Source organism: Candoia aspera, chromosome 1, assembly GCF_035149785.1.
Source record: "Candoia aspera isolate rCanAsp1 chromosome 1, rCanAsp1.hap2, whole genome shotgun sequence".
NCBI classification, from domain to species: domain Eukaryota; kingdom Metazoa; phylum Chordata; class Lepidosauria; order Squamata; family Boidae; genus Candoia; species Candoia aspera.
The window spans coordinates 310,921,296-310,947,952 of NC_086153.1; the positions used below are offsets into that span (position 1 = coordinate 310,921,296).

Here is a 26,657-nt window from a genome sequence, read left to right on the forward strand (position 1 = left end):
AGTCTTTGGGTTCCTAAAATGACCCATAAAAGGGTGTGGGGATGCGGAGTAGAGAAAGGGCAAATGCGTGGGGGAGGCTGCTTTCTCCCACTTGTTAAATTTCGGAATCTTTTTACCAGCGTGGGCTCTGGTTCCGTTTCCATCCTCCTTCTGGCACGTGCAACGCGTGACTCGATTCACGCGTTTCTCCCGTCAGTAGAGCTTGCTGCCTCAGCATGTGCCTTCTTCCGGGCGCTCAGCGAGCTTGTTGGTTGCTGTTCCAGCGGCTGTTTACACGCCCCGAGCTGGCGGAAGGCGGCGCCTCCACTTTCCTTCCCTTCTTTTGGATCTGATGCTCTTTGGAAAGTTGAGGGCGGGGCGGGAGAAAGGGACCAGGCTTTGCTCGTCCACTGGGAGAAATCCACCACTTGACTGGACGGGCCGTGAGGAAAAACGCATCCGGTGGAGAATCTGCTGGGCTCCCTCTTGACTTTATTGAGCTCGTCTCTCTCCTTTTGGCGAAGGGCCTCTCCCAGCGTTTCCACTCCAGCTCACATAAAGCAATCCCCGAACGGGCTGCGAGGTGTAAAAGGCCCGGCAGGAGCTGCCGAGGGGAACGGGGCGCGTTCTGAAGGCGACGGGCCGAAGCCGGAGGGAACCATGCTCGGGACGGCGCCTGGGAACCTCCGCTTCCTTGCCCTCCGCAGTTACACCGCCGGACTGCACCTGCCCTAACCCGAGGAAGCATGACGAGGGACCCTGGCCACCGATCCTGGGCTTTGGTGGCCTTGCTGGCCCTGCTCACAGAGCTGGCGTCGACCCACCCGCAGTGCCTGGATTTCAAGCCGCCCTTCAAGCCGCCTCGCCCGCTGACTTTCTGCGTGCAGTACTCAAACTTCGGCTGCTGCGACGCGGGGCGCGATGCTGCCCTGTTGGAACGTTACTACAGCATCAGCGAGCAGCTTGGCCAGGCCACCTACACCGCTTGCGCCAGCCACCTGCAGAACCTCCTGTGCCAGGTGAGCCGGGGCCGGGCGCGGGCCAGAATTCCTCCCCCCATCACCACCACGGCATCCCTCCAGCTGTTTTTACTAGCCACTTTGGATGTTGCTAGCACTGTCCCATCGCCACTGAAGTAGCAGGACTGCCTGTGTGCTCCCCTATCACTTTGTAGATAGAGCCCTTAATTTGGTCTACCTGCAGAAGATCTCTTCCAAGTTCAGTGTTTGGCACTGATGAAACTTTCACACTGCCATCCTCCATGTGCTGCCCTTGGGATTTGTTGGACTCCAGCTCCCAGGTTTCCTCAATAGCAAAACAAGTGAGAGTTGTCCTAATCTTGAGAGCATTTTCTTGGAGAAGGCTGCTTGAATTAGGAAGTGTGGAAAAGACCTTTGCTGCTGATCAGAATACTGGACTAGATAGTAAACAGGGTCGCCTTGTGTAAGACAGACAGTGTTCTAGACTAGCTGTCTGCTGCTGTTATGGAATGCTAAGGGTGTCCTTCTTTTTACATGTAGTTCAGCCGGTACAAAGGCCCCCAGACAGTTATACTGCAGCCCCTTCTCCCTACTGATGCAAGACGTTAAGCAATACCAGCTCACCACTGCCTTTTCTGGGGTTCCTCTTTTTTCAGCCAACTCCCTAGTTAATTAGTTTTAGTTAAAAGAAGTTTTGAAAAGGTTAAGTGGGAAGGGGACCTGTTAAGAATCAAAACGGATATCCAGGAATATCTTGATGCTTTTGGGCATCTTGTGGCTTACCCTGGCATAACACAGCAGCCTTTCCCTGCTTTTTCCTCCCAGTAATCTGGAGATTCTCTATAGCTGCTTATCATGACTAGTAGTCATCGATGAATCCATCCTCCAAGAATTTTCCCCATTAGGTGGGTGAAATGGATAATTTACACTTTGTATGTGCTTGTGGCACTTCATTTCCACTATATGCATTGAAGTTTGATCCTCTGTTCATCCCAGATGCAAATACTAGTGATAATGTGAATGTCTTCCTTATAATATGTGGCCTCATTGTTTTGTTTGTAAAAGTTCCTGGACCAAGGGCTTGCAAATGCCTTACAGTCTACACCATTGATTAGTATAATCATTTTTGTCTGTTCTTAAGCCATGAGCTTTCCTCCAGCACCAGGTGTGCTGGACAGGTCTGAATGAATGTGCTGTGTGCTTCCTATGGCTGGTGATTAACTTTGCCTCCTTTCTCCATCTTTTCCCTCTTCTCTGTTCCAAATGGTGGCAATGTCATCTTCTAGCATTAAACAAAACAACACATTAAACATGCTACAAATATTTGCTTGAGTTTTACTGTCCTACAGTTGCCTAAATTTAGAAATCTGGCTGAGAACTGCTTCCAGTTGAATGCTATTGGCTGCTTTGTCTCAGATTAGCACCATGATATGATTGGTAAGAGAGCCAGTTTGGTGTAGTTGTGAAGGCATCAGGCTAGAAACTGAGAGACCGTGAGTTCTATTCCCACCTTAGGCACGAAGCCAGCTGGTGACCTTGGGCTAGTCACACTCTCTCAGCCCTAGGAAGGAGGCAATGAAAAACCACTTCTGAAATCTTGCCAAGTAAACTGCAGGTACTAGTCCAGGCAGTTGCTGAGAACCGGACACGGTTGAACAGCAGGAAAAGAAAAGATTGGTAATGCCTTATCCATTTTAAGTGCAGAGTTGGAAGGGGCCTAGAGCCATATAGCATATTCTCCTGGCTTTATCTTCAGGCAACAGTCTTCCCATCCCAAGTATGTAATTCAACATTTATACTAATTTAGATGGTTTTTCAAGAGAGAGAGGGATGGTTTGAGATGAATCACATAGCACATTCATTCAGACCTGCCTGTAGAGAGAAATTATATAGCTTGGGATCCTTTTCCTCAATAAATAAGTATGAGCAAGTATAATGTTTTTGACTCATTCGTTTTACTGGGTTCTCTTTATCTAGTTTTAGGACTTGTGTGGAGAACAGCTCATGTTTTAGGTCATATTTATGCAGAAATATTGAAAATTCAAAAGGGTTCACAAACTTTTAAGCACCACTGTATGAACCAGGTCAATATCATTCCCTCTATCTCAGTGTTCAGGGTGGGAAGAGACAGAACAGCACCATCAGTTCAGAAAATGCTGGGCTTTAGGGAGCCTTAAAGTTTGAAATACTGTAGTACAAAGCCTTTAAGGGGGAAAACAACTTAGGGAGGCAACCCCTCCCAAATAACCTGATGAAGACCACTTATGCTCAGTTTGTCTGTGTTGTGGACCATTATAGTTAAAATATTGGCAGCAACAATGAAGGTTATAGTTTGCTTAGAATGCATTTCTAACAGAGAACTGAAAGCAGGAGTTTTCCACTAAGGGGAAATTACAGCAGTTTTCTAAGACATTTATGAGAAGTGCCAAGTAGATATAGTAGGTAAACAAGTCACCCTCCAACAACAGCAAGTTCTTGAGTTCCAGCTGCTTCCACTCATTTCTTAAGGGTAAGAAAAATGGAGTACTGTACAGTCACAGTTGTTTATGTTTTATGTTAGCTAATCAACCTAAAATTTTATATGAGTGAAACATTTTTCCTGGTCCTAATCTCAGTGAGGTCTCTTGACCTGAGTGGTCATTGGAGTTCAATGAAACACTTTTACTGCTTTAAGTGAAATCAACCCTGCTTAAGATTTGGTGTTGGATTCTTTTTTACACCTTGTCCTCAACTGACCCAGCTGTATGCTTAACTTCAGCCAACAGTATGACTAAAAGGATGAAGTTATAGTAAACCAGATGTGGTTCTTCACTTGGTTATCATAAGCAAAGATGTTTCAGAAGAAGCATTTGTACTTTAATATTCAATATTAGGGATTTCTTCTCCTTCATCTGTAACATACAAATACAAAAATGGGGCTCAGTATTGTGTGCAAATCAAAAATGCAAACTCTCCTTTCATTTTTAAGTGTTTCTAGTTTTTTTGGGGGGGGGTTGTTTTTGTTTTTTGTCTTTGCAAATAGGCTCCAAAATTAGAGCTGCCATATTTGGGCTGCAAAAATGTAAACAACCACTAGGTGGTAAGCAAAAAGTGAGTTTCATGTATCATTTTGCTGCCATCTAAATGGTTGTCTGGATCTTTGCAGCCCAGATATGGTAGTCAATGTGGTATGTTACCAATGTATAATGAAAACATCAATAGTACTTCCAGTATCAAGGGACAGAATTCTAGTGGTCTGTGTAGCATTTTATTGCTTCTCAGAAATACAGGAAAGTGACTAAATTACAGAAAACAGGTAAATAGATGCAAATTGAAATAATGTATACAGCTTGCAGTATTTCATATTTTGTTGGTGCAGATCTCATGTATCACGCTGATTATAAATGCTGAGTTAAAGAATAAAAGTACATTTGCAGTGTGGTATGATGATAGTTTTCCATGATGATTTCTAGCTATTATTTTCTCCATGTACAGTATTTATTTACTTGTAGACTTAAAGTGTCTTTTTTATGATTGGATGTTTGTATTCAAGACATCAGGTTTTTCTCTGAACCATATTTAGCTTATGCTGGCTTTATGCATAATGGAGAAAATGATGGTGCTGTCTACCAGTTTTTGTTTTAGACAGCCAGTTGGTGAAGTAGTGAAAAGCACTGGGCTAGAAACTGGGAGACTGTGAGTTCTAGTCCTGCCTTAGGTACAAGGCCAGCTGGGCCAGCCACTCTCAGCTCTAGGAAGAAGGTACAGGCAAGCCACTTCCAAAAAGTGTTGCCAAGAAAATTGCATGGAAGTGTCCCTGTGGTCACCCAGGGTCAGTGTTGACTGGATGAACCATAAAAGCAGCTATCCCTCTTAGGATATATGCTACAGTATTTGAGCAAGTTATCTGCAGCTGTTTTGCTTTTTTAACCAGCACCTCTTGTATGAGGTTCCTATGCAAAGCTATTAATTATATCCTGAGCCTGAACATAGATAGTTCTGGATAAGAGGGACTTAGTATTGGAAATGGACACTGTCTTGTGGTTACAGGTAGATTTTATGGGGATGCAGTATGCAATTATCAAACCACTTTTGCAACATTACCTGCGGAGTTGTCCATTGAACAAAAGTACAGTAAGAGGATGCTTCTAAGCTTTTCTAGGCAACTACTGTATTACCTTCAGACCTAATGTAACTCTATATTAGAACCAGCTGTAGAAATGTATTGGATTATCAGATTGCACAGAAATGTCCTACTGAAGTTTTGTATAAGGTAAAGCAGCTACTCAGTTCTTCTCCAACTATCTTTTTTTAAAAAAACTTCTGTGTTATCTCTGTGGGGCTAGACAGATGGCTAACAGACTTCCATTCTGAACATCAACACTGAAATCTAGCTGCAAAAATGTACAGTGGAAAACTTGAGTAACTGTTTCATTTTTGCAGAAAATTCAGATAGAGAGAATTTAAGGTGCGGGCAACTATTCTATGCATGTATAATATTTGCAGTGACCTGGAAATATTAGAAATCATAAATCGCCTTTTTCATAGGTCTTTTTATTATTTATTCTGCAACTTCCTAAACTATTATAAAGTAATTATTGTCCATACAGTGCTATAATTTTAAATGTTTTAATTCTCTTGCATTGTTAAATCTTCCAACGTTTAAATAATGCCTATACTTCCTTTTATAACCTCGATGATCTAAACACTGTAATATGGCAGACTTCCTACTGGCCCAGATAGTCTGGGTTTGATCTTACTAAATGGCTGTGCTAGGGGAGACATACATACATACATACATGGAAAACTAATCTTCTGGGGCTCCAAAGGAACAGGTGTGGTTGATTAGATTATGGGCCCATGTACTGATGCTAATTTAATAACTTATTTCTATGTTGGAAATCACCTGGATAGTGAACATTTCCCATTAATCTGCCAGCTGAATCCTAAAGTAACTACTAAGTTCCTAGTTGTAACTCATTGTCCCCTGAAGCCACAATAAAAAGACACATTTGGAATAAATGGGCTTAACCCTAACTGGTTGTAAGTCTGTTTTTTCAGCGCTGTCGTAATTTCGAAAGGTTGTTGATCAAATGGTTGTTAAGCGAGGACTGCCTGTAAAGCACTTTTAAAATCTAAGAAAGAATGAGGACTGAGAGAGGATGGAGGAGATTAATTGCACCAGCTCAGCTTAAGAACCCTGCTTGGTTCTGGCGCCTAATTGACTGCTCTCCTATGGGTAGTCCTTAGGTCCCATCTGCCAAATACCTGCCGATATTTGAGATAATTACTTTCAGAACATTTCCAACCCAGAACTATAAATTATCCAGTGGTGATTCCCCACCCACTGGTGACGCCTCCCAAATGGCCTCCAAGGCTAAGGATCTCATCTTTCTCTCTGAAATCTGGGAAAGCTCCTGGAGGTGATTTTACCCTTCCAGAGTTGCTAAAGAAAACAAAGATTGGTGGGCCCCAGTGCTGGCTGCTATCTACCTATATTAACAGTACAGAACATTTTCCATCTGAGTAGAATGAGGCCATAGTTATCCGTCTTTATAAGAATACAGAAAATAGACTTAACCCTGCTAATTACAGACCTATTAGCTTGCTTAATAACAGCCTCGTGTGGCACAGAGTGGTAGGCGGCAGTATTGCAACTGAAACTCTCCCCATGACCCGAATTCGATCCCAGCGGAAGCTGGATTCTTGGGTAGCCGGCTCAGGTTGCCTCAGCCTTTCATCCTTCTGAGGTTGGTAAAATGAGTACCCAGCTTGCTGGGGAAGGTGACGACTGGGGAAGGCAATGGCAAACCACCCTGCTATAGTCTGCCAAGAAAATGTCGTGAACGTGGCATCCCCCCAAAGGGTCAGACATGACTCAGTGCTTGCACAGGGGACCTTTCACAATAAGCAAGCTATATGCACAATACAATAGGCAAGCTATATGCAAAATACCTTTACTTAAAACTATACGATTGGGTCCAGATTGAAAATATTCTTGTTGAGGAACAGGCGGGATTTAGAGGGGGCCGTTCAACCTTAGACCAATATCTGGTCCTGCACCATTTAGCTGAAAAATATACCTTACTGCCCAAAAGCACCCTTTCTGCAGCATTTGTGGATTTCAAATCAGCTTTTGATTTGATTCCAAGAGAGGCTATGGGAAAAACTGCAGGGATCCCCAGTGGATAAAAGATTGCTTCTTCATATCGAGGCTGTTTATTCTAACCCCTCACTGAGAGTCAGATAACCCCCTGGGGGCATCTTTCTGGAGCTGTTTCTACCAAAAGAAGTATAAGGGTGCATTTTAGCCCCTTTGCTTATCAATCTATAGATTAATTCAATAATTCAGGCTCTCTCATCTTCTAATCATTATTCTCCAATATTAGCATATCTCCAATTCCAGCTTTGCTACGTAAAGATAATATAGTAATTTTCTCTGCCTCCCAGGTGGGAATGAGAAAGGTATTGAGGGCATTGGTTTTCTTTTGCCTAAAAGAACAATTTGTAGGAAATTTACACACACACACACACACACAAACACATATACATATACATTTTTGTTGTTTATTCGTTTAGTCGCTTCCGACTCTTCGTGACTTCATGGACCAGCCCACGCCAGAGCTTCCTGTCGGTCGTCAACACCCCCAGCTCCCCCAGGGACGAGTCTGTCACCTCTAGAATATCATCCATCCACCTTGCCCAAGGCCAGCCCCTCTTCCTTTTGCCCTCCACTCTCCCTAGCATCAGCATCTTCTCCAGGGTGTCCTGTCTTCTCATTATGTGGCCAAAGTATTTCAGTTTTGCCTTTAATATCATTCCCTCAAGTGAGCAATCTGGCTTTATTTCCTGGAGGATGGACTGGTTTGACCTTCTTGCAGTCCAAGGCACTCTCAGAATTTTCCTCCAACACCATAGTTCAAAATACATATACATACATATATACATAAATGTATACAAATGGATATAAATGTATAAATGGATACATAAATGGCAAATTGATGGGATCCCAATAGAGCAAGTATGTACTTATAAATATCTTGGGATGCAGTTCCAGGCTTCCTTATCTTGGAGCACACATTATTCTTATCAGGCAAGTGTTTGACCAATGTAGCTCCATAGCTGTCTTAAGATTTTTTCCATTCAAAGATTTTAGTCCTGTATTTAGCAAGGTTTTTCTTGCTAAGATTATTTCTCAGCTTTTTTATGGTGTTCAGAACTGCAGCCTGGAAGCTGTCCAGTCCAAATTTTAAAAAGCTACACTTGCAGTTCCAAGATGCATCAAAAATGCTGCCTTATGGTTAGAGACAGGTTTGGTTTCTGTGGGTGCCAGAGCCTAGTTCTATCTCAATTTTTTTGTTAATATTTTTTTTTCCTGTGGGTTTGGCTTCACTGGTTCTCAGAGACCATTTAAAATCAATCAGGTTAACAAGAGCTAATAGCAAACTCTAGTCCTAAGTTCTCTTTTGGGAAAGCCTCTGTCCACTAGGATTTGAAAATGCTAGGAGTCATCTTAAGCAGCATACTGTATCTGGTTGCTACTGTTTTTCAAACCAGTCTAAGCCTAGTATCCAACCCCGCAGTTCATGGATTTTTCTCAAATGGACATGTGCCATCGTCTTATCTCCTCAGTTCTAATTCTGAAATTTTGTTGGGCCTTTACCTTGGCCAGATTGGATGCACTACCCTCCGCAGTCCTGTGGGGTTGGTATGAAAACACTCCTTTCCAGCAGCATTTATGCGTATATGGACTGTGGAATCCCTAAGCCACTTGCTCCTTTGTTGCTCTCTTTACAGGGAATTTGTTTGTTTGTTTATCAAATTTGTCACCGCCCATCTCTTCCGACCCAAAGGACTCTGGAATACAATCTCTGGAATCTCGGAAGATTTATATTTATCCCATTTTAAAGAACTACCCTGGTAGAGAGCACAATACTTATCTGTCACTACTTCTATCTGACCTGGACCCGACATATCTTTCCAGGTTGCCTGATTTTGTGCCACCATTTGTTTCATCTGTCCTACCTATGACTGACGATAACTACAAATTTTGGTGATTGCCACAGTTATTTGCATTATTCTTACTATATTAATTTATTTTATGTCTACTTTTTAGTTTTATTAATAATTACAGGTTTATGTTATATAGTGTTCTGTTATGTGTTATGTAGTGTTCTCTGGCCTAAAGGTTTTGATTTGGCTATGCTGATAATGGAGAAATTGCTTAACAACTGTTTTAAGCCACAGAGCTGAATTTAACATAAGTTGCTTTACACAGAGTCAGATCATTTTATTTCAATACTGTCTACTGAATATTCCCCATTTCCTAGTGCAGCTTTAGCTCTGTATTGAGAAGCAACTTCCATTAACCTATTTTAGCCAGCAAAATCCTCTTTTACTGAAGCATATGGAGGAACAAAAACAACTGATGTGAGATCCCCTTTTATTTTTAGGAGTGTTCCCCCTATGCTGCTCATCTGTATGATACTGAAGACCCTTCTACTCCAGAGAGAACTGTTCCTGGACTTTGCCAAGATTACTGCATACAAGTGTGGCAAGACTGTAGGTCAATGTTCCATTACTTCACTCCTGATAAAGAGTTACTGGCCCTGGAAAATAACAGGGTGAAGTTTTGCCGTTATTTGTCCTTGGATGATACAGACTACTGTTTTCCTCATATCTTGGCCAACGAGTATCTTAATCAAAACCTTGGGTTAGTGACTGCTGATTCAGAAGGATGTCTGCAGTTATGCTTAGTTGAAACTGCCAATGGGCTTAGGAATCCTGTTGCTATGGTACATGCAAATGATGGAACCCACAGATTCTTCATTGCTGAACAAATTGGTTTAGTCTGGACCTACCTTCCTGATCTGTCACGGCTTGAAAAACCATTTTTGAACATCAGCGAAGCTGTCCTTACCTCACCTTGGGAAGGGGATGAGAGAGGATTCCTAGGTATTGTCTTCCATCCTAAATTCAAATTTAATGGTAAGGTATATGTCTACTATTCAGTTGAAGTTCAGTATGAAGAGAGAATCCGAATCAGTGAGTTCAGAATTTCTCCTGGTGACATGAATTCAGTGGACCATGGTTCTGAAAGGTATTGTATGCACCTTTATGTGTCCAATTTATTTAAGACATTTAATGGCAAATATGTATTTCTAAGAATTAGTGATAGTGCCTAAATTTAATATCTGCATGTTTCAATATATAGATACTTGAAGTCTAGTGCATATGTATACTAAGCTGTTCTGATTATCAGGGCATTTTGAAAGAGGAAATTATCTGTGCTACATCTCAAGTGTAAAGACTAAATACACTTTATATTATTTAAGTACAGATGTTTCTTAGGTGCTTTTGGAATTCATTTTACTTCCAATCTGAGTAGCATAAAATAATACAATGATTTATTGAAAAATATTTATTAGCCAGCCATTATCATAGTAGAATCCTAAACAATAAGTTAAATATTGGAAAAGGTAAAAAAAAAGTCATGGGAATTGTATTTATTTGCTCCTTACTAGAGTCTCTAAAAACTCTTTCCCTGTTGAATCACATTTGCTAGTAATCCAGAGGATCTCCACACATAACTTTATTACAGTATGTAGTCTAGTTTGGTCAACATGGTTTCAGATATTTGATGCTATTTTCCTTTCCAGTCTGTTGTCTTCCAAATGGGTGCTTAAGGGAACTGAGGTCCAGCTTTTCTGGAAGTCATGAGTTTACAGAAGGCAGACCCAGATTATTTGTGCCAAAGGCGAAGTGTTGAATGAGTGAAATGCACCATTTCACAAAGATGTGAAAAGACACAAAAGAGTCAAGTAAACACCTCCAATGCTGATATTACAAGTCTTTTGTCTGAACCCTAGAGAATTCTGCTAGTCAGAATAGATAATACTGGATTAGATGGACCAGCAGTCTGACTTATTATAAGGTGGTTCAGGTTCAAAAAATGCTGAGATGGAACAATAACTGAAGAATTCCTCCAGATTGTATTGTTATATTACTGTTTCAAGTCCCAAAAAGGCGCTATTGGCTTCCATGCATTCTCCCAGTGTTGCTGTGGTCTTCAGCTGGCTATTACTTGGGAACAAGAAAAGTATTATGGTCTTGAGTATTCTAGCTGTACTGACTAAAAGTAGTGGAACAGTTTTATTTGGATAACTTCCATTTTGAGCCATCACTGATGGGAGATTACAAACTCTATATAACCTGGAACAATGCAACATTTTTAGTTGTTGGAAGCTCCATCATCCAATTTACTGCCCAAGGGTTAGCCACATGGACAGGTGTCAGCTTGTTTTCTTGGTTGCTAAACAATAGCAAAGCTATCACTTGTAAAGATTCCAAGTGACTAATCCAGGGACTGGACAGTACACTTCAATAGAACATTTCAATCCATGTTGTCTGTATACCCACATGGCAAATAGGTCACTGCATAGAACAAATGGGTGGCTGTGCAGTTTATACTCACGTTTCTAGCATTGAGCACACATCCTTAGGGAATAGGTGCTTAAATTGGGCAGTGTTAAAATTAAGTGCAATCCTATATGTCTGCTCAAAAGTAAGTTACATTGATTCCAGTGAGACTTACTTAGAATTAAATATGTACAGATGGTAGTTACATGTTTAGCATAAGGACAAAATATTGCTTGGTACATGTGGAATATATAGCATTTCACACCACTATTTATAAAGCTTCTTGGTGAAAATTGTCTATCTTCCCCAGAGGTCTGTTTAGACTCATCCCTGATCTGCTTTAGAAAGGCATTGAAGAGCAGGCCATCAGCCAAGTGTTTTATTATTTTGCCATGTGATATTGATGGCTGAAGTATTTCTTACGTACTTCCCCATATTATTATTATTTAATTTGTATGCCTTCTGCATTCTGACTGTTTGTTTTTAACGTAAGCCACCTTGGGTCTTTATGATTTGGTAGCCCCATAAGCCAAATAAATACATATTTTTAATAAATCAGCCATATCAGAAAAATCATTATTCCTATGATACCTTTTAAAGGATTTAAAAGGTGTTCTGGTTTATGTCTTTAGTAAAAACCAGATAAAAACAAAAGCCAACACTGGATTGATTAGCACCAAGCTCAAAGTAGGATTGTACAATGTGGGCATACTTGATTTAAGTTAAATCCAGAGGGTCAGGCAGTTTTTAAAACTTGGTTTTGTTGTAGTTTCATTGTACTGCTGGTATAAGATTTGTGCTTTCTTCTTTTGTACCCCCAGGATAATTCTGGAGATAGAAGAACCAGCTTCCAATCACAATGGAGGAGAACTACTGTTTGGAGATGATGGTTATCTTTATATCTTCACAGGAGATGGAGGAATGGGTGGTGATCCTTTTGGGGCATTTGGAAATGCTCAAAACAAGTAGGATCTTAAGTTCATAAACTTTGGGAAAGAGGGGACAAATGAAGTGTAATGTTTCTGCTTATAGATTTGAAACTTGGTTTCAGCATATATTTTATTGTTTTCTTAGACTGGATTTTGGGTATGCCCTGCAAGAAAAATACAAGGTTAGATCAAGACTTGGTTGGTTGGATGGTTGGTTATTATGTGTCATCAAGTCAGTGTTGACTCTTAAGTGATAACATATTCTCCATGATGACAAGAATAGGTTGGGTGCATCTAAGTCCCATAATTTTTAAAAGGAATTACATTAAATCAAAACTAAAGTTTATTAGTTAATTTAAAATAAAGTATATTCAAATAATTTAGTCTGGATTCAGTCCATGGATCCAAGCCCTTAATATCACAATCTAGTATTTCATGATTCAAGCATTTTTTGCAAGAATTGGCAGTTGCAACAATACATAAACAAATAATCTCCCACCTCTCCCAAAAAAGTTTAGTTCCAAATACCAGACTTAGAAGATGATACTGACTTAGAAGCTAGTAGCGATGTTGTTAGTACATTTTTAATGATTCCTTTAAAACTGGGATTTTCCAAGTGGCTTAGAAATTTACCAAGAGCCTAGTGAGTTACTTCAGAACCATTATTGTCACATGGAAAGATGGAAGCAGGTTTATGAGCACATAAGGAGACTATTGTCTGTAGGTTTCACAAAAGAAGTTCAGAACATATTGTGCCTAAGATATTTTATATTCAAAATCCAAACACTGAATTTGCTAATGCTCAGAACTGAAATTCCTTTGCTAGTACCTGGATACTTCAGTCACTGATCAATGATGATTTTTAACTCTTAATCACTAGTTCAGTCTTTTACACAGATAGCCAAAGAAGGGGATATACTGGGGACAGTTGTTCAGTAGTCGTTTTGAAATAAGATGGTCTGGTTCCAAGTTCTAAAGTATGAATGTTCAGAATAAACAGATACCAGTTTGGTTCAGTAGTCTCACTACTGTAGTGAGTGGTCTCACTAGACTTGTGAAAATATAGTTCATCAGACTAAACAAAATTAACAGTTCCCTTTTTCCAGGAAAATACTTTGAAATATAGAATACTTTGGAATCCACAATTCAGGACACCTTCACATCGCTATCATTTTCATTCCCTAACCTTCAGAAGCTATTTAAAGGTGATTAGTAATTGCCTTCACTTCTGCTAGTCTGAAATGCTGAGAACAAAAAATGAAGATCACTAGCACACAACAGGCCCTGCAGCAACAGAAAACCCCTCCTCTCTCACAAATATAAAAGGAAAAAGGAAAAAAAACATAGTAGCTTCACACTTCCTTAGCAGGCTAAGTTCCCTACTGAAGAGAAGATGAAACTGACAAACATTTTTCAATATCATTTCTGCTCATTTTGTCTGGGCTGAAAGGACTTGCAAGAGCCTCAAACTAGTATTTCCCTTCCAGGACCTGAAGCTCAGGAGCTGGGGGAGAGGTGAGGAATAAAGGAAAATGGCCTCCTGAAAGAATAATTCACTTTTTAAATTATTTTAGCTATAACACAACTGAACTGGGGAAAAAATGCTCTCCAACACTGACCACCTCATCAGAACATGGAGAATTGGAGTTGCTTTCAAACAGATTGTCATGCGGAAGTACCCTTAATTTCCCCAGAGCAGAATATTGTAGTATTTCTGACCAAAGTCTTAATATTTTTATTTAATTAATTTTGCCCTGGTATTCTCATTCATTAGAGAGCCAGTTTGGTGTAGTGGTTAAGGCATCAGGCTAGAAACAGGGAGACCATGAGTTTTAGTCCCACTATAGGCACAGAGCCAGCTGGGTGACCTTGGGCTAGTCACACACTCTCAGCCCTAGGAAGCAGGCAATGGCAAACCACTTCTGAAAAATCTTGCCAAGAAAACTGCAGGGACTTGTCCAGGCAGTCACCAGGAATCAATATTGATTCAAAGGTACATGCACATATACAAAAAAATTCTCATGCCTTAGTTCTGAAATGTTTTTCTCTTCCCCTTTGCCTTTCACAATATTTAATGAAGGAGATACAATTTCAGATCATTTCTGAGGGAGAAAAATAGCAGTGAGTCCAAAAAGTTTGTCACCAGGGCAGCTTAGTTGTTCTTCTTTGCACTTATTGTAAGATTGTTAGGAGGTGCTAAGAAGTTAGTTTCATTTAATTTAAACTTCCACCTCACAGAAAATAAAGAACATCTTTACTAATGTTAATTCTATGTTCTTTTGGAAGAATTTCTTCCCTATGGTTCATTTCTGCCTCAGGTCAAACACCAGACACCATAGTTCACAAAATTACTGCTCCAAAAAATGTGAAGTGTGCCCTTTGGCTACCAAAAATTGCCCATCCCTGATTTATTTAGAGATTGTAAATGCAACTCAAATACTACAGCTAAACTGTAGGACCCCCCCTCCACTTTTTTTAAATTGCAATTCTTCTGAAAAGATAGAACAAGGAGGGAGAAAGTTTTCTGCAATTTGCAGTGGAGAATAGGCAGAATCTAAATGTTTTGTATAAATGAATGCATCCAAAGTAACTCTTGGATTTTAAGGGAAAATATCATTTTTAAAAGTACTGTTACTATTCCTTTATTTGTGTTTTCCATGTCAACAGGTCAACACTACTAGGCAAAGTACTCAGAATTAGCGTGGAAAACAATGACCTTGGACCTCTTTATCAGATCCCTCCTGACAATCCCTTCATCAATGAACCAAATGCCCGGCCTGAAGTCTATGCTTATGGGGCGAGGAATATGTGGCGCTGTTCTTTTGATAGGGGCGACCGCAACACAAAGGAAGGGAAAGGGAGGCTTTTCTGTGGTGATGTAGGACAGAATAAATTTGAGGAAATTGACATTGTGGAGAAAGGGAAAAATTACGGCTGGAGAGCAAGAGAAGGATTCAGCTGTTATGACAAAAAGCTTTGCACCAATTCCTCTTTAGGTAATTATGGGTTTTGAGTAATTGAAGTAAATAATGTATTGTTCGGGGAAAATGTTTTCATTATTATCTTGTTCTCTTGATCGTTTGTTTGCCAATAAGCATACATTCTGGGATTAGAAGCAAGCCTATACAACCTGGGGCCTATCAAGCTTAATGTAGTCAACCAATCGTTTGAGGGGATTCATCATGGGCAACATCTTCTGCACTTGTTGCCTGCCTAGAGCTGTAAGAATAGGGGAGATTGCAAAGATCTGGCAGCAGTATTATCGTACTTGTAGGTTCACAAGTCGCAAACTTAAATCAGACTTTCTAGAAGCAGTTTCAGAATTGGGGTGTTTGATGCCGAATTTGTTGTAGTGAAACTGCTGCCATCTCAATTATTTAATAAGAAAATAAATCTGAGCTCTTTTGGTGTGCTATTTTACTTCTTAGGCAAAATATGCAACCAATGATGCCCCAGTATGCCAGATTTTCATTGTGGTCATTTATAGATTGGATAAATAATTGTAAGGGGCAATATTACTTAACTGAAATCACTCAGAGGCATGCAAACAAAAGATTTTTATGTTCTTTTTTGTGAGATAAAATATATGGTTGATATTACTTTTATCATTATAAGAAAAATTATTGGAACTCCAAATCTAAGCATATATACTTGGATGTAAGACTCTGATTTCACTACGTCTTGACTGCAAAAGTATTACTCTACTCTAAAAAAAAGTGATATGGTACTGTCTCTTACCATTAATCCCTAGCATAGACTAATTTCATTTGTTTGTTAAAAGCTATTTGGTACTTTGATCAAACTGCTAGCATGCAACTATAAACTTCAAGTTGGGCTGTGATCTGAACTAAATTATATAGGTCTGTAAAAAGGGGTATATATCAGCATAGGTCTAACAGTTGGTGGCTAATACTCATAAAGAAAACTGCTGTTTGCTTTCTTTTCTATCCACATTAAAATGATAAGCATATTTAACTTAAATCACTTATGTACAGAAAAAGATTAAAAGCATAGATGATAAAAGTAATTATTAAAACTGTGTGTGAACGACAACTTGGAATTCCTTCCTTCAGCATTGAAAAAACTGTTTCTTCTGTGCAGGAGGTGCAGATTTGTGGTATTCTACTTTGTTCATTTGACTACATTCCTGAAATACATGAAAATATTTTTTTCCATGGTGCCCCAGACCAAGCCATGCTATATCAGGGCCTAGTGAAATATTAAAGTGATATATAGTTTACAAATGTCTTGCAGCACTGCTGTTTGCTGTACAGAGCAGATCGCTTTCACCTCTGAAGTTGCCAGCCCCAGTTGCTGGAGAAATGTCAAGGTACCAGATAATTAGACCAGGCCTATTAGCCCAAAAGCTCATCACCATTGGATTGATGTTAGCTGTAAAAGCCTCCATCGGTATTTTAATGTGTCCTGTGAATATATCCTGTGAGGTGTGGCTCCTTAAAAGTCTTCTTCTGTTGATAACCATAATACTTACAAAAACAAATCTAATTGCTACAGCTATTATAGGGATAGAATATTATGCTACATTGAGGCATAATGTATTGCACTAGGGTTATATTATTTTATTAGGTTCAACATTTATAACTGAAATAATAAAATATATAATGTGTTTTACATGGAACCCACAATCATGCAAACAGCTAGGTAAAACTAATTTGAAAAAGTATTCCAGAGTATCTTTGAATATTATGTAATGAGGAGAATTGGAAAGTCAAATGATGTTTATACTTTCCTGGTTGCGTGATTCTGGTTTTCATTAATATAAAAATTGACTGTGGTCAAGAGATTATCCATCTTCCCAAAGGGAGATGCAAAAATATAATTTTGATAAGGTTTTGCCAAGAACAACAAGGCAGTGTAAATGATTCAGCCTTAAATGTGTCAAGGCAATAACTGTGTAGCAGAACTCTAGCTTAATATCAGAGCACATGCAAAAAGTCTCAGCTGCAGTCCTTGGCATGTCAAGGTAGGAGTGAGAATCCTGTCTAAAGCCGTGAAGATTTGTTGCCAGTTGCTCCTGCAAATCCTAAGAAAGATGGATCAACATTAAGTGAATGAGCTGTTATGGAAATAAGGAAGATTTTAGGTAAAATCCTGATCTTCATAAATAGTCAATTAATTGATTTCTGTTAGAAGAGAAAAACCCTATAAAGCTACAAATCTTTGAAGAAATATCCATAAAACATACCTTCCATAACAGCGTTTATTCCTATTTTATGAAAATTTAGCAGATAGTTGAATAAAAGGCTTAAACAAAAGTCAGGGATATGACTAGCTGACTTCTATAAAAATGTTATACATGATTATAAAAATGGTTACTTTGCATCCTATATGTATGATACTATCTTTTCCCCTTTTGCAGATGATGTCCTTCCAATATATGCTTATCCCCACAAAATGGGGAAATCAGTTACAGGAGGTTATATCTATCGAGGTTGTGAATCTCCAAACTTGAATGGGCTGTACATATTCGGTGACTTTATGAGTGGGTAAGTGACAGCAGATCAGCTATTAAGTAAATGATGAATTAGCTGACATCCTCAGTATTAGGTACAGTGTTTAGGCAGCCATAATCTTTGCTGGTAACTTTATTCCTAGCATTCAGCAAAATGCTGTCCACTGCTGCTTTAATACAGTTGACGCATGTCCATCGTGTTATGTCTCTGTTTTATGTGAATGTATATTGTATAAATGTTAATAATAGGATGAACATCTAACACTATTTTTTTTTAATCTGTTCAATCATGTCCAATTTTTGGAGACTGCCTGGACAAGTCCCTGCAGGTTTTTTGGCAAGGTTTTTTCAGAAGTGGTTTGCCAAGAGAGCCAGTTTGGTGTAGTGGTTAAGGCATCAGGCTGGAAACCAGAGACCATGAGTTCTAGTCCCACTTTGGGCACAAAGCCAGCTGGGTGAGCTTGGGCCAGTCACTTTCTCTCAGCCCTAGAAAGGAGGCAATGGCAAACCACCACTAAATATTACCACCTTGTAATAAAGTGGCACTGTCCAGAAACTGGGTATTCATTTTAAGAAGGATTTTATGCTATTGCTATGATATGATATCATAAGTGTTAAACATACAGTACAGCATTCAATATTTTGGTATGTTCTCAGTATTTAATAATTGGATTCCAAATCTAGTTAATCTTTATAACTTATATAGTCCTATATCTGATATATAGTTAACTTAAAAAAAAAAAGTTGTATCTGAATACAGGTATTCCTCACTTACCAACTGCAGTTGTGACCAGCAACTCTGTCACTAAGTGACGCGGCCATAAAGTGAAACTTCACGTGACTGTGCCCGACTTACAACATCAGTTTCAGCTGCAGCCATTAAGCAAATCACTGCGAGTTGTTAAGCACAATGTCATATAACCACAATTTGTGACTTCTTGCCGGCTTCCCCATTGTGCTTGTTGGAAGCTGATTGTGAAGGTTGCAAATGGTGATCACGTGACCATGGGGTCCTGCAGCTGTCATAAATGCGTGCTGGTTGCCAAGCATCCAAATCATGATCATGTGATCGCAGGGATGCTGTGATGGCTGCAATTTCAAGCACCTGTTGTAAGTCTCCTTTTTCAGCATGGTCTTAACTTCAAGTGGTTGGTAAGTGAGGATTCCCTGTATTTAATAAGAATCAGTACTTATTTATGGGATTTGTCTGCAACTATTTTAAAAGCACTGCAGTACAATAGATGTACCTGTCAAAGTGAACAGATGCCTACCTTTCTTTGTGTTTCTAATTAAGTCTATAGTACTTGTAGTTAAGATACTACTGGGGTTAAGGTTTAGAAACAGGATGAAAACTTAAACAACTAAAGATTCATTACTTTTAGAATAAGATTTAATTTTAGCTATAGTTTAGTTTCTTCCCTGTTCAACATGCAGATAAATGATATTAATCATACTCAGTTGAAAAGTAATCTGGCTAAGGAGTTTATTTAGTTCTCTCTGTGCCCAGCAAGCTGCTAGCTTTTATGAATTGCTCTGGATTTAAGTGGGGTAGTTAAAAGCTGTTCTCCCTGGTTTATTTCATGCAGATTAATGTATAAAAGTATTATTTTTTCATCCTTCAGGCGTCTCATGTCCTTGAAAGAGAATCATATAACTGGGGAATGGCAGTATAATGAAATATGCATGGGAACAGGCCAAACATGTATGTTTCCTGGACTCATCAATAACTATTATCAGTACATCATCTCTTTTGCTGAAGATGAGGCAGGTAATAGCTGAATTCTTTAAACATGTGACTAATATTCTCAAAATTTGAAAAAGCATCAAATTATAGAATTCAAGTGACCAACAAGACATGAGTTTCCAACTTTTTGGCATGGGAACATTTGAAATTTTGAAAACATGTCACAGGCCCAAAATATCCATTTACAGAAGGCAAGCCAGGGAATTTACTCCTTTTCATCCCTCATCACTCTAAGTTCTAGTGCTTTGAAAGCTGTTTGGAGGGCACCATGCACATTTGTTCCTCCGTTTGGTGGCTCTTTTTGTTCTTTCTATTGCATCCTTTAGCCTGGATGCTTTTAGTATCGCTAGCAAATTATTTCCTTTAGATTTCTGTGCAAATGTAGACATTTTTAAGATATATGTGTTTATGAAATGTAAGTTTTGCCCATTTCTATTACTTATGCTTGTATAAGTTCTTACATTTTTCAGAGATCATATTTTAGAGATCTGAAGCACTTTTGATCAGCCCACATGAGACCTGCTATGGCTCTTCAGTTTGCTTTCCTGCTTTTTCTTTCCCTCCTTATCTTTACTCCAATGAATACTCCATTGCAAAGAGAGGCCACTGCTAGCTATTATAATATTATAGGAAGGAAGGATATTGGTACTCCTGCTTTTCTGCTTAAAGTCCCACGATCAGTGCCAGGCACCTCCAGCTAGAGCTTCAAAGGACTCCTATCTGAAGCTCTGAGGAGATACTTTTCAGTCAGTTAAGAAGCACAACGCATAGTTTGCTGAGTAACTTATAACTGGTTGGATTCACACATTGTGCTAAAAAACCCATGTATTTTATAACTCATAATATACTAAGACCCTCACAAACCTCATAGTATTAAATAGATGTCAGATCTGATTTGCTGTAAGGCAGCTACCTGTATTCCTTTAATACTATGGATGGATTCACACATTGCACTGAGTTTAAATTATGTTTTATTGAATAAACCACAATTGGCTGGATTCACATACTTTAAACTGCATGGTGGATTGGCACACTATGGGAATGAGTTCTATAACTGCATTGATTTATATTGGAAAGTTAAATAGCTGCTGTGAGATACAAATACTTAAAACACATAATAGACTTTGGGGAAAGCATCCCATCACAATCAGAGGAGAAAACATCAGGAATGACTTGCTTCATCAGATCTAAATCCCTTATTTAAAATGCAGTTTTGTACAGAAACAAATCCCCTATTAAGAAGTACTAAAAAATTTGAGATGGCAGTTGTTCTTGACTTTGATCCATCCATCTGTGTTGGACGGCTGCCTCCAGTAGCTAAGCTGGCTAAGGCTGATCATTGTGTGCAAAATATTTAATGTATCCTTATTCTTAGCATCCATTGTCCAGAGATATCTTGCCTTTGTACATAGAGAATCTATTTTACTGTCAGTTCCATACATTCTATGGAAGAATATAATAAAAAATATCTGCCTTATTATTAGCTCCCACAGAACTAAACAGAGGTTCACTAAGTTACACTACTAAAATTTTTACTCATCCTGACTCTTATCCCACTTCATCCTCCATGCCTGTACTTAAGCCTTAAAAGTAATCCTAACTAGTATCTTACACAAATTGTAGTATAAATCCTATAAACTAATTGTGCATATCATTAAGCAATCTTTAATCAGCTTAATTGGTTGTGCTGACTCCTGTAAAATTTGCTTTCTGTTGTTGAAGCTGGTAGCTAATTATAATACCCACAGTCAATGTGATTGTGTTAGTATGCTTGTAAAACTGTTTATTCACAATAGCTTTTGGTGTATATTTATAAAACTGTCACAAACCAGAAAAGGACTTTTTAGACAATGGCAGTGACTTGGGTAGTTCTGTGGTTCACATTTACAGGGTGATTTGCTTAAGGCAGGTTTTTTTTCCAGTCAAAATGAACTTATGATTTGTATCCAGAGGACAGGCAATAGCATCATGCATTATTGTTGCTCAGCGGCAGCTGAATAGAAAAGGAAATTACTAGGTAGGTAATTCCTTTAATTTTTAAAGAGTAAATATTGACATGTCAACTAAATGGTTGACTTTTTGAGGGATTACTCTTGCTATATAGTAGGTTTCCCCAGCTACTCAGCCTCTAGATGTTTTGTCACTGCCTATAATCTAGCTGGGCAGTATGGAGTTGATATCCTGTCCATCCTGAGAGCACAACATTAGAGAAGGCTGGTATACAGTTTGAAGCTACAGTATAAGTGACGTGAAATAGGTCTGTATTATTCCGGTGAGAGCAAACCCAGATGACTGAAAGGCTAAGAAAAGATTAGTAAAGATTCTCTTGAGCTGGGATTGACCCCTGCATATAATCATGCAGATTTTTTGGCCAGCAATACAGAAGTGATATGTCATTGCTTTCTTTGAACTGTTCAGTTTAGTCTATAGCTCTGGAATTTCCTGATGGGCTCCCGTCCATGAACTTACCAAATAAGTCAGTGTGCTCAATATCCAGGTATATGTCTGCCTAATGTTAATTTAATTGAATGATCTGATTAATGTATCAGAAATCCCTATGCATTGCCTTAAGGATTGGTTTCTGGCAGGTTTTTGTGATGTGAGATTACTTTCTTTGCCTAGTGGACCAAAAGGAATACATGCAAACAATTCATGTCTTTTTTGTTATTGTTTCCTAAAGGGGAACTTTATTTCATGTCAACTGGAATACCAAGTGCCACCGCTCCAAATGGAGTAGTTTACAAAATAGTTGACACGTCACGGTAAGACTTGGAGCATTTTTGCTCATAAACATGTAAGTGCTGATGTAAAGAAAACTCTGGCCTTGTTTACTGAGTTTGATGCTTTCTCATCATAGTTGAACTGTCAACCTTTTGCAGGATCTGCATCTGCTTATCACAATACCTATAGCAGTGAATTTCCTCCATTGGCAGTGACTAGTTGGCCCTTTATATAGGTTCTTTGCAGCTCTGTCTCTTTATGATACTCTGTATGTTTTTTCTTATTTTGATCAGGAGAGCACCACCTAGAAAATGCCATGTTGACCCTTTGCCAGTGAAAGTGAAAGGCAGGCTCAATACATTTGCTCCAAAGGAAAGTGAGTAATGGAGATACATATTATTGAATATTAACCCTGGGGAATTCTGGGGCCAAACAATTCGTTCATGCAAGGAAATGAAGCTAATCTTCTGGTTAAGGCAAAAAATGAATCTTTCTGCTTTCAAGAAGGTGAGCTGATTGACTACAAGACAGATTGGATTGGGAATTCAGGAGGACATGCATTACAAAAATTGAGAGAGAGTTTAATCAAAGCCAGCTCAGCATATTCAGCCTATTACTGTGGGTAGCTCCAGTGTGTTGTCATCTGATTTTTTTTCTTTTGGTGAGCCAGTGGGAGAACAGGAACTCCCTGCATACTGCATTGGAAGCAGAATTGGCATTGTGGATGGGCAGTAGAAGGGGCAGAAGAAAAAAGGGCAATTTGTATGTTCAAGTGCCCAGCACCTGCAGTTTTTGGTCTTAGTCAAATTAAGGCAGCAGAAGTATTCTCAGGCTTGCTCTGTAAAGGACTCCTTTGGTAGCATTTTCTGTGCCCCAGCCCAACTAGCCCTCTCAGTCTCAAATACATTACTAATTTCATTTGCTTTTCATCTGGTTATTAAAGATAGCAGTCCTCAGTCTTTTAGGCAGCTTCTCCTATTGCCATCAGCAGTTCAGTTTTTGTACCAGGTAATACGGTTTGAGAGACTTGTTAAAAATATTTCTCTCTGTTATTCTATGCTAGAACTGATAGTGAAAATGCCAACACAGCATCCTAAGGTAAAAGTCACAACCAGAGCCCCAGCAAGGAGTAAAGTAACTGCAGAGTCTTCACAAGCCACAACTCCAGACTGGATGGAACAACTCTTGACTCTGCTTAGGAATCAGAGCGGATGGCAGATGACTACTATAGCTCCAAAACCCAAAACTTCAAAGCCCAGGAAAGGAGGAAGGACTGGGGGAAGAAGACATCAAAGAAGAAAGAATAAACCTACCAGTGTTTCCCGACAGCCACGGAATGGTGCAGTGCGACTCATGAATGGCAGCACAAGAGGGAAAGACCAAGGGAGGGTTGAAATTTTTATTAATGGAGAGTGGGGCACTGTGTGTGATGATTTGTGGACCTCTAAAGCAGCTGCAGTAGTTTGCCACCAGTTGGGTTATGCTTTTGTAATCCGGGCCACCAAGAAAGCAGAGTTTGGGGAGGGACATTTGCTTCCAATTCTACTTGATGATGTTCAGTGCACAGGACATGAGAGGACCCTTCTAGAATGTACCCATTCAGATATTGGAAAGCACAACTGTTCCCACAAAGAGGATGCAGGAGTGATATGCAGTCAAGAAGAGGTTTTTGAGTAGAAATACCTACAGTGTAGCATGAGTTTGTGCTGTGACTTTTTAAAACAAGAGCACATGAACACACTGTTACAGTTATCAGATTAACATATGATGATTTTGGAAACATACAGTACATGTCCATAGGGTAGGCAGTGATGTGTGTGCTTTGGTATGCCCATATGACACCCATGCTTCACAAGCTGCACTGGTTAACAGTATGTCTCCAGGTGCAATTCAAAGTGCTGTAAAGCACCTATAAAGACTTTGATGGCTAGGACCTGATTAACTGAGGGACCACCTAACTCCCATGGTGTCTGCCTGGCTCGTAGAAGCCGACAGGTTGGTGCTCTCTTGGTGCAATTAAACAGTGTCATCTATCTGGGCCCAAGAAGCATGCCTTCTCTGTCATGGTGCCTACTGTCTGAAATGAGGTCCTCTCATATCTGTGTGGCTCCAGCCCTTATGGTATTCAAGGAAGCCTTAAAAGGCCATGTGTCCTGGCTTAAGCAAAGACCATGCTGAGACAAGGAGAATGTCTCTAGTGTTTATTTAACTGCTATAGTAGACAGAAAACCCTACCAAATTGAAGGAGCGTGGGAAGACCCAGACAGATAAACCCCCGAACTCAAGACAGGTCTGTTCTGGGTTTCTTTGAATGACAGTTCAGAGCCTCTAAACTATGCATGTGTTTTCCCCCCTGGATAGGGGCCCCCTCCTGCTCACTATCCGTACTCATAACATCATGGGTTAAGGTGGTTGGGATCCCATGTTGGATTTCTTTGGGGGCGTGGGTGTTGTTAGCCAGACTCGCCATAAGTTCTAATTCTCTACACTGCTCAGAAGCAGTGTGGAGTGGGGTGATAGCTAAAGCAAATAAATTAAACTAATTAAAGGGATATACTGTAGGTAAATAACTATAGGTATAGTAAGTGATTGCCATTTGAAAGTGGAACACAAACTAAATAGTTTTGGAGAGGTGGATTCCTGTTGTAAATAAGAAAATATATCATGTTGGATATCTTGAATTAAATTGACCACCAGATAAACATCTTGTTCTGGTTTCATTTTTTGTAACTTGTAATATAAGAATTTATATTATTTGAACTACAAAGGAACATATCAGTAGCAGATTCATTATGGAGAATCCAATAAAAATGAAGCACTATAATCTCAGAAAAAGGAAGGCCGGTGCTACCATATTGTTATTTGTTCTGAAATAAGTGCTGCTAAATTCAGTGTCATGTTCACCGTTCCAGTGTTAGTCTACATCGTAACGGTTCGCTTGCCAAGGTGCTGATACGTGTCCAGGCTGGGAGGGTGCTGCTGAGAGCCTTGTACAGGAGACGTGCTGGACTGTGCCAGGAGGAATGTGTTTAGGCTATCTGAAATGTCAAGGTCTTTTTGCTCGTTGATCAGCAGAGCTCGTTAGGAGCACCTGGGAATGTGGGGCGAACTGTATGTGAGGGAGGGGGTGGGTGGCTGTTTGCAAAGACGCTATTTAGTTTGAGTTTAGGTGCGCTTTTCTCATTCTCAGCTTTTTACCTGTTTGCACTCTCTTCTAAATAAATCCAGAACCTGAATTGCCATTCTGAGTCTGAGAGTTTTATTTAGAGTAAGGCAATCATCACATAAAGCTGAGAATCATTTTTTCAAACCAACCTCGCTACTCTTTACCGGAAAATTTTCTTGTGAAAGAGGAATTAGCGATGGCTGAAGGAGGAAAGGATCCCACGGAGTTCGAGGAGCAGGCGGAACAGCTCCCTGAGTCAACGTTCCCGAGCAGGGAGCCAAGCCCTGTCCCAGCCCAAGCAACACCTCAGTCGGCGGACTCCTACTCTACCGCGGGGTCGAAGAAACCCCTGCCAGACGACGTGGCAGCACAGGAACAATTTCTATGGGATGCCCTGGTGGACCCCCGACCCGGCACGTCCCGCTCCACATGGAAGCTCCGCTGGCCCGACACTCCGAGGGAGATGCACCCAGATGTGTCAGGGAGCCCACCGCCAGAAGGTCCAGCGCTGGAGGACTCTGCTACACCTGACAGGATTAGGGTCCTGGAATCCAAGATCGACTCCATGGAACACGTCTTGCGTTCTATGTCGGCTGCCTTTGGGGACCTAGTAAGAATCGTCCGAGGTCCCGGGGCAATGAAGCCACCTAGCCTCCCACCTTCCCCCTCACAGGCTACTGGAGGAGGAACCCCACCACGAGTCTTTCCAGCGGGTCCACATGATCCACTCCCATAGGGGTGGCCCCGAGACAGCCATCAGGTGGGGTCCCGCAGGTTGGGGGAACCCCCCGGGACTTCCCGGTGAAGTTTGATGGTGACCCCGCTAACCTGTCCTTCTTTCTCACCAATGCCGCCAGTTTCATGAGACGGCATGGGCACCTCTTTCCTTCGGAAGAAGAGAAGATAGCTGCAGTGGCCACGAAGTTGAAAGGCAGGGCTGCTGACTGGTATGTCCAACTATCAGAGATTGGGGCGCCTGCCCTGGCCACATTCAATGCCTTTTTGGCTGCGCTGAAGCACTACTTTGAAGATCCCTTGGCTAAAGAGAGGGCTAAGGATGCTTTTAAAGAACTGGTTCAGGGGCAAAAGCCTGTGGCTATGCACTTGAATTCAAGGTTTTGGCAGGTAAAGTTCCTGAATGGTCCGAGGCCACCTTAATCGATCGTTTTAAGGATGGACTCAATTGCGAAGTCTTGCGCTGGGCACTTGGGCGGGATGATCCCAACTCATTACATGATTGGATTTGCCTCACTGGTAAAGCAGAACA

The 26,657-nt window shown here is 40.2% G+C and overlaps 1 protein-coding gene across 1 annotated transcript; it reads left to right on the forward strand.

The window, feature by feature from the left end:
• Positions 1 to 299: 299 nt before the first annotated feature.
• On the forward strand, positions 300 to 24,395 carry HHIPL1 (HHIP like 1). The gene is made up of 9 exons (XM_063290313.1): positions 300 to 998; positions 9,392 to 10,038; positions 12,179 to 12,322; positions 14,954 to 15,282; positions 17,667 to 17,793; positions 19,382 to 19,527; positions 22,184 to 22,265; positions 22,518 to 22,600; positions 23,288 to 24,395. The coding sequence occupies exons 1-9, from the start codon at positions 726 to 728 to the stop codon at positions 23,899 to 23,901; spliced, it is 2,445 nt and encodes an 814-aa protein (XP_063146383.1). The 5' UTR covers positions 300 to 725; the 3' UTR covers positions 23,902 to 24,395.
• The last annotated feature ends 2,262 nt before the right edge of the window (positions 24,396 to 26,657 follow it).

Coding starts and splice junctions, on each gene's coding strand:
- HHIPL1 (XM_063290313.1), top strand. CDS start 726: ATGACGAGGGACCCTGGCCACCGATCCTGGGCTTTGGTGGCCTTGCTG. Junction 12,323..14,953: donor TTTGGAAATGCTCAAAACAA/GTAGGATCTTAA, acceptor CCATGTCAACAG/GTCAACACTACTAGGCAAAG. Junction 17,794..19,381: donor TTCGGTGACTTTATGAGTGG/GTAAGTGACAGC, acceptor TTCATCCTTCAG/GCGTCTCATGTCCTTGAAAG.